The 8,723-nt window shown below is 42.1% G+C and overlaps 1 protein-coding gene across 1 annotated transcript in view; it reads right to left on the bottom strand.

The window, feature by feature from the left end:
• TMPRSS12 (transmembrane (C-terminal) protease, serine 12) overlaps positions 1-7,651 on the bottom strand; it is a 42,262-nt gene extending 34,611 nt beyond the window's left edge. Inside the window, exons 1-2 of the mRNA XM_006870137.1 lie at positions 7,324-7,651; positions 5,605-5,800 (exon numbers count right to left, since the gene is read on the bottom strand). Of these exons, the coding sequence (XP_006870199.1) occupies positions 5,605-5,800; positions 7,324-7,651 (524 nt within the window). The remainder of the gene's footprint in view (positions 1-5,604; positions 5,801-7,323) is intronic.
• Positions 7,652-8,723: the final 1,072 nt, after the last annotated feature.

Below are 8,723 nucleotides of genomic sequence, written 5' to 3' on the forward strand. Positions count from 1 at the left end.
CAAAGGCATCAATTCTTCTACGATCCTCCTTATTCACTGTCCAGCTTTCGCATCCATATGAGGCTATTGAAAACACAATGGCCTGGGTCATTATCCTGGCTCCTTAGAAGTCAGGATAATGAGTCTTCATCTCTTATACTTCAGATCTATTATCAGAAAGGACTAATTCCTGGAGAAGGACATTGTGCTAGGTAAAGTGGAGGGTCAGTGAATAAGAGTTAGACCCCCCAGTGAGATGGACCAACACTGTGGCAGCAGCAATGGACTCAAACTTAACAATGGTTGTGTGGATGGCACCGAACCAGGCAGTGTTTCGTTCTGTTGTGCATAACGTCACTGTAAGTCAGGACTGACTCGACAGCACCTGACAACAAGTATAACAAGAACATCAAGTCTCTAAATAATTGAAAGTCATACTAAACTCCTTGTAAAAATAATGCAAATTCCTTTAATGAAGTCATTGGCTTCATGCTTGTGTTCCATTTCATCTTTTACAACATCCAGTTTTCCTAGATTTATACATCATTCAGTTCATGTTCCACTCATTAATAGATGCTTATAGCTGTTTCTCCTCACTTTGAGTTACGCCCCATCAGCCATTAAATGTCCCCACAGTTTTACTCCATTCATGTCATCATAGTCAACTCTACTTTGAAGAGGCAGCTCTTCCCCATTGTATTCTGGCAATATAGCTGACAATATTCTGGTGCTATTTATAATGTTTTCATTTTCTGACACTATATCTGACAATGTTCCGCTTCTGTTCTCCTTCTTCCTAGTCATTCTTAGTTTGGAAGTTCCACTGAAATCTGTCTTAATGGGGACCCTGCTGGTATTTAAAATATCAGCGGCATAGTTTCCAGTATCTCAGCAACATGCGAGCCACCACAGTATGACAACTCGTGGGACCAATAAATAACATCATGTTAAATGGAGAAAAGATTGAGATTTTCAAAGACTTAATTTTGTTTCAATCACGACCAATGCTCATGAAAGCAGCAGTTTAGAAATCAAAAGATGTATTATATTAGTCAAATCTGCTGCAAAAGACCTCTTTTAAGTGCTAAAGAGCAAAAATTTCAGGTTCCTCTGACCCAAGCCATGGTATTTTCAATCATCTCATATGCATGTGAAAGTTGGACAATGAATCAGAAAGACTGGAGAGGAACTGATGCATTTGAATTATGATGTTGGAGAAGAATATTGAAAGTACCATGGACTGTCAGAGAATAAACAAATCTGTCTTGGAAAAAATACATCCATAGTGCTCTTTAGAAGCCAGAATGGCGAGACAGTTGCTTGTACTTTGGGGCCAGACCTCTAGTCACTAGGAGGTTGTGGAGGAGAAGTGAGGAGAGCATAGCCAGCTTATCTGCTTACTGCATCAGCTCAGTGCAAAGGGAAGTGCCTGGAGTCCCGTGTCTTCAGCCACCATGTACCCTCCCTCTGTGTGGGTCCCTAATCCAAATAACCAGGAACTAAAGGAGCTCTGGTAGCATAGTGGTTACAAATTGGGCTGTGAACCTCAGGGTCAGCAGCAGTTCAAAACTACCAGCTGTTCCATGGGAGAAAGATGAGGCTTTCTGCTTCCATAAAGATTTATAGCCTCAGAAACCCTGTACAGGGTCTCTATGAGTTGGAACCAACTCCACGGCACATAACAACAACAACAATGCTGGTGAGGAAGGAGCTCTGGTAGCGCAGCGGTTACAAATCAGGCTGCTCTGCAGGAGAAAGATGAGGCTTTCTGCTCCTGTACAGATTTACAGCCTCGGAAACCCTATGCAGGGTCTCTATGAGTCAGAATCGACTCCACGGCACATAACCACCACCACCAAATCTTCTTAATATCTATATTGTCCATAGTATTTTCTTTTGTCCTAAAAATTTTTCATCAGGCTGGGAGAAATCTTTTCAAAGCCTTCTCTGGTGTAGAGTGGGTATCAGATGTTCATTATTAAGAAAGAATCTGTTGATCCCAATTGATTTACATATGTTCAAGTTGTACCAGTTATTTTGAAAAACAGAAGATAAACAATTTCTTCTCATTTTGGAATTAATAAAAATTTATTCATTTTCTAGTAATGCTACTTACAAAGTTTTCAATTTTATTATTTTGTGTTCAAGCCTGACAAGAATAGAAAACCCTTTGTCAAAAGAAACATTTTTAATCATCCCTAGAAATACTGTTATTAAGTGCCATCAAGTCAGTTCTGACCTGTAGCGACCTTATAGCTTTGGTGAGCTTGAACTGCCAACCTTGTGGTTCAAACCTCTAAGCACTTAACTGGGGGAGCTATGTTTGCTGACCCACCAAGCTAGAGCTGAGTACCTTCAGACTGAGGCTTATATTGGGTAGAGTGCCCTTTGGGTACTTATCAGCCACACTAAAGGAACTTTGTAACACTGCCTAAGCAGAGATGCCAAGGACCAGAGAGAGGCATGTCTGACAGGAAGAATTTTATGTTGAGTATTTCTGATCCTGAATTGTAACCTTTTAACTTCCCTATTAAACTCCATCTTTGTAAATATTGTCTGAGAGTTCTGCAATGGATTATAAAAACCAGAGCAGAACTAGATAGTGCTATGGGAGGGATAGTTGGTATTAGAATTAGTAATGGAGGTCATGATTGGTTATGTATGACCTCCATTTCATACAAATCAGTCTTGGGCTGATGTTGAATTTGATTCTCCTTTCCTCTTATAAAGTCAGAGGATGTCAGAAATTGCCTCTACACCATTTGCACAATCTCCTTAAAGATTCCTGGGACTTGCAAACTCAAACAATATCCTTTCTGGGTTTCATAAAGATACACTTGAAAGAGCAAGCAACCTTACAAAACAGGCAGGAGCTTCCACCTCCCCCCGCAAACTGGAACCCATCAAAACATTCAGAGAATGAACTGAAAAAGTACAAATGAAAACACAAACAAAAGCCAACAGTAAATCTCTAAGGGAAGGGGGGGGGAACCAACTCTATTCAAGGAAGCAGAATTCTATTTGAGAGGTTACTCATCCAAGACAACACAAACTGGGAATAAACAGAATCCACAAAGTAAAACTATGAACTCCTACAAGTTACAGTGATCCAGGCAATATTTATATTGCTAAATCAGGAACAAACAATGTAATATTTATAAAAGGCAAAAGCAGTTAACAAATGTGGGGGCTTTATAGCAATTGGTTAAGGCTTAATTGATTTAGTTACTACTTGGTGATACTGGGCTTTGCTGATTAGTTACCATTTAGTGACCAAAGGGGGTTCACAAAGCAGTCACAAAGCAATCATAAGACATCCTTTTCTGCTAATATAATTTTCTTGTACAATGTGGTTGCCAAAAGTGCCTTGCATAATTTGGTTACAAAGAAAACATTTCTTTATATGCCAGATTAAATCTGTTTGAAATTTAACCTTTTAGAGTACAGTAGGCTTTTACAAAGTGGGATTTAATTTCAGGCCCAAAAGCAGTTATCATTAAACTGAGTGTCCCAGAGATTTAAATTTTAGGGTGCTGTGGGTGTTCTATCCCATCACAGGAGTCCTAGGTGTGATGCTGTGGGTTTGAACTGCAAGGTCGGTGGTTCAAGCTCACCAGCTGCTCCTCAGAAATCCTATACAGGGTCGCTATGGGTTGGAACTGACTCAACAGCATTTAACAACAACAACATCCCATCACAAGCCAAGTCTGCCCCTCTCTGGCTGGCCCTCGGACATCCTGATTGTCTTTGAAAGGAACTAATCAGATAGCTCCAGTAGCTCTGGATTCTCTGCCTAGGGCTGGGCCATTGTGGTGTTGCTTAAATGTGACATAGGGGGGCCAAGTCTGGCCCAGGTTGCCCACCTCTGCCTAGCAGTTTGCACGTTGCCCAGAAACATCACTCCTGTCTGAGGCAGTGAGAACTGAGACTGAGAAGCCCTTTAATCTGGACTGGCACCGGCTCAGCCTTGCCCTCCTCAGTCAGCCAGATAGTTGTCTTCCAAATTTCATGGCAAAGATGAGTGAGTGCCTCCTGTGTCGCCTCACTTTCTTGAAAGATTTCAATTTTGATTCCATCAACTCCTGGTACCTTGTTCTTCACCAATTCCTTCAATGCACCTTGGACTTCCTCCTTCAGTATCACTGGCTCTTGATCATATGCTACCTCTTGAAATGGTTGAACATGAACCATTTCCTTTTGGTAGAGTGACTCTGTGTATTCCTTCCATCTTCTCTTGATGCTTTCTGTATCATTCAATAAGGGGTTACTAAAATTTTATCCCTAACAATAAAAAGGAATCTTGGTGTAGTACGGTAGGATAAGCATTGGACTGCTAACCAAAAGGTCCACAGTTCAAAGCCACCAGCCACTCCTCAGAAATCCTATATGGGGTTGCTATGAGTCAACAGCACTAAACAACAACAGTGATGGAAAAGTGAATCTAGTATGCCACTTAATGGATATAGAGGTAAGCAAAGTGTATTGTGGACCCAGTTTATATGTACCTTCCCAGATTTGATCATTTCCAACACTTCCATTCTTGCTTCTCCATCACTTGCTCAGTACTGGGTTGCAGCAGTTGTTTCCATTGATTCATTTTCTAACATTACTGTTTGTCTTAGCCACCTTCTGGATAAGGGACAGAAGACTGTTCAGAGTCTATCGGACTTACTGAAATCAGTAGTAACATGCCCAATTAAAGCTGACTAATCCCCCAGGAGCTCTGGTAGCATAGTGGTTATGAATCGGGCTGCGAACCGCTGGGTCAGCCGTTTGAAACTACCAGCTGCTCCATGGGTGAAAGATGAGGCTTTCTGCTCCCGTAAAGATTTACAGCCTCAGAAGCCCTGTTCAGGGTCGCTATGGGTCGGAACCAACTCGATGGCACTTAATAACAATAACAATCCCCCAGCACTTCTAGACACAGGTAACACATAGGGAGTAGGGTCTGTCTGCCTTAGCATCTGCCTAGTGGGGCTGCTATCCCAACCAAGAAGCACATGAAAATTAATACCCACTTGGGAAAAATTTGACCAATGAGATAGAGGAGACAAGAGGGAGCCAACATGCAAATTCTTGCTTCTCTCTCCTCGGGACTGTTCAAAGGCATGGCGACTAATCCTGAGACATTATTCCTTCTTCCTTGGTACCTTCAGATTGTATTCCCCAATACAGTTCATAGATTTTCTCTCAGATTCTGTTTTCTAAAGGACTCAGGCTAAACAACATTACCTGCTACAATGGTAGAGTTGAGTAATTGTAACAGGGATCATAAGGCCTACAAAGTCTAAAATATTTCATCTTTATGGAAAAAGTTTTCCAAACTCTAACTTAAAGCATTCATTTCAATAAATATTCATCATGTAGTGGGCATTAAGGAGCTCTGATAGTGTAGTGGTTACAAGTCAGGCTGCTAACCTCAAGGTTAGCAATGTGAAACTACCAGCCGTTCCGTGGGAGAAAGATGAGGCTTTCTGCTTCCATAAAGATTTACAGCCTCAGAAATCCTATACCACCAGTGGACATTATGCTAATTGCAAATATATGGCTGAAATAAAATAGTTCTCTGTCACTTCAAAATGTCTCTCAAGGGAATATAACAGAAGTTGTGTTTTGCATACATACCTAGAGTCTTTAATACAGTGGGCAGCTGTGAGGACCCACCTCTCTTTCACTAAGCTTCCTCCACATATATGAGCAAGAATCCTGCCAGACTGAATTTGAAGGCTCACTATCCATGGCCACGCACCAACTTGAGCTTCTGTGCCTCCTATAATCCGAGAGCCCTTTAACACATCCACCAGTGGTCCTGTTCCACAACCTAAAAATAAAAAGGATACATTATTTGGATTAAACCGCTATATTACATGTCACTTCTTATTCTGAGCACATCAATATAATCATTTAAATTCCTTTTTTTTTAATGATAAAGCAAGCTGTATATCAAAGGCATTCACGTATTTTAAAAGATTATTAAAGGAACGTTAAGACAGAGAAAACAACTAGTGGTCTGCATCTGCCATAAGAGAGAAAGAAGGAAACCAAAGAGAAGAAACTAGTCCACAGGACTAATAGTCTACATGAACCATAAGACCAGAACAACTAGATGGTGCTCAGCTATCACCACTGACTATTGTGATCAGGAACCCAATAGACGGATCCAAATAGAATAGGAGCAATATGTGGAACAGAAGAAGAAAGTCCGGAACTACTGTAAAAGACTCCCTAAGACTATCACACCACCCTGAGGTAACTCTTTAAACCTTGAATCAAAACTATTCTATGAAGTCATGTTTTAGTTAAATAACAGATTGACTCATAAAATAAACAATATAATTCATGAATATTGTATTCCTTGTAGCAATCATCTATATGAGGCCAAGCAGGCAGTATTTACTCAAAAGTTAAGAGAAGGCAAAGGGATTACTGAAGTGGAACAAACAGAACAGACATATGAGAAAGTTGACACACTGTGAAAAATGTAACCAATATTACTGAACAAATTGTGTAGAAAATTTGTTCAATGGGAAGCTAATTTGCTGTGTAAATGGTCACCAAAAATACAATAAAATATTTTGTTTTTAAAAAGAGCCTAAGAAAAAACACACCTTAATTGATTACATGCAAATAGGCATTAAATCAGTTTAGTTCTTTAATTTAAAAACTGACTCCCTGAAATGGAGTCCTCTTGTGGCACTATAGGATAAGCTCTGAACTACTAACCTTAAGGCCCCTATTCAAACCCACTAGCAAATTCACTCCAGCAGTTAACAACAACTCCTCAAAACTGGGATATAAAAATGAGGTAAGCTGCCCTGGCCGGGTCTCACGTTGCTATTTGTGCAAAATAATGATTAAAGCGTCTGGAACCGGTATGTTAAGAGTTCTTCCTTTTGTCATTTAACTTTTGGGGCTAATTTTCCTCAACTATAATATGAGTCTGAATGGACTCCACAGCACTTAACAACTATTAATGTATTAAAATGTGACTGGAAACTATGTTGTTGTGGTTATGTGCCGTGGAGTCGGTTCCAACACATAGCGACCCTATACAGGGTTTCCGAGGCTGTAAATCTTTACGAGAGCAGAAAGCCTCATCTTTCTCCCGCGGAACAACTGGTAATTTCGAACTGCTGACCCTGAAGATTCGTAACCACTACGCTACTAGAGCTCCTTGGAAACTATGTAGGTTTGTAAATTTTTGACTAAAGGTGGTTGGGACAACGAAAAGAGAGGACCCAAATTCAAACACTGTCAAAGAGGAAGAAAGACTAAAGAATCCGTCCAATGAGAGGACTGAACAGACAATGCTTGGCGCTGGACCCTTCCCTTTCCTGCCCGTACCCTCTTTCTGCTGCACTGCCTTCCTGTGAGCAGCCTCAGCGCCCACCAGACCAGCGGCCTGTGCCCGCGAGGGACTGAGCCTACTCATCTCGGAGAGTGAGAGGTCCTCGTAGTACCACAGAGAGCTCCCCATATACAGCAGCACAGCGCTCAGGAGTCCCAGGCCCATTGTAGAACTCACAGCAGGCAAGATGGCAGTCAGGCATTTCCGGTCCCCACAGGCCCTGGGCCTGTCAGGCTCCAGGCTCGCGCAGGGCACACTCAGCGTATGAGGCCTGTGAAACTCGCACTGAGTATGAGGCTGCGCATCACGTGAAGCAAGGCGCATAGGGCAGCAAGGTATGTGAAAGGGGCGAGGTGGGGAGGTGTGGGGCAGGTGGGCAGTAATGGTGGATGAGGTACAAGGGGCAGGTGAGACCTGTGAGGGGGCCGGGATCTGTGATTGCAGGAGGCAGGAGTTGTGACAAATCAAGCCGTCCAGTATCCACTAGGACAAAATGTACGTGAAATTCAGCCCTGTCTGGGGGTTCGTTAACAGATGAGCCTGTCCAGGCCAGACGGACACACGTCCACTGTCCAATGGGAGGACGTGCAGGAGCTCGAGCAGAGTGCAGCCCTGCTAACCCAGAGGAGACTCCCAGAAGACGGCAACATGGAGCCCTAATCTGAGTGTGCCAAACCAGGGAGGGGAGCGACAAAGCAAATAAATGGAGAGGTTGGTATTTGAGACAACACAGCCATCGAGGTATCCTAGAGTGAAAACTCAGTCTGTAAAATTAAGAGCTTTATTGAAAGTCACGAGATGGCCCAGACGGGAAGACGTCAAAACTCAGGAGTAATAAAGACTACTTTGCCAGATAGTGAAAGAAAAATAAAATATTTGTACATTCAGAGCAGGAACGAAAAGTTACAAAATCATAATTAAACTAAAAGACAAGGGAAAGAAAAAAGTGCAATGTCTAGAAGCAGGGATTTAGCAGGAGTAGGTGGATAACACATCAATGGGATTACATGATGGGTTAAAGGCTGGCACCCCTTAGGTTATTACAACATGCTCAACATGCAGTAGCAGGACAGGTTTTTCTAGTGACCTGTTACTAAAATTGCTTCTTCAATCAAGTCCTTAGAAGCCAGGATGATGAAACTTGTCTCTGATACTTCGACATAGGGACCGGTCCCAGGAGAAGGACATCAGAAGAAGACCCCTAACGGGATGGAGTGGCACAGCATCAATGGGCTCAAGCATAACAACAATTGTGAGGATGATGGAGAAACACAACAGTGTTTCATTCTGTTGTACATTGGGTCGCTTTGAGTCAGAGCCGGCTAGAAGCATCTAACAACAACATCGGTGTATTATTATTCTACTATTTATGTTGTTTTTGTTGGAGTCCTGGTGT

Source organism: Chrysochloris asiatica, unplaced genomic scaffold (genome assembly GCF_000296735.1).
Source record: "Chrysochloris asiatica unplaced genomic scaffold, ChrAsi1.0 scaffold00138, whole genome shotgun sequence".
Classification (NCBI taxonomy): Eukaryota; Metazoa; Chordata; class Mammalia; order Afrosoricida; family Chrysochloridae; genus Chrysochloris; species Chrysochloris asiatica.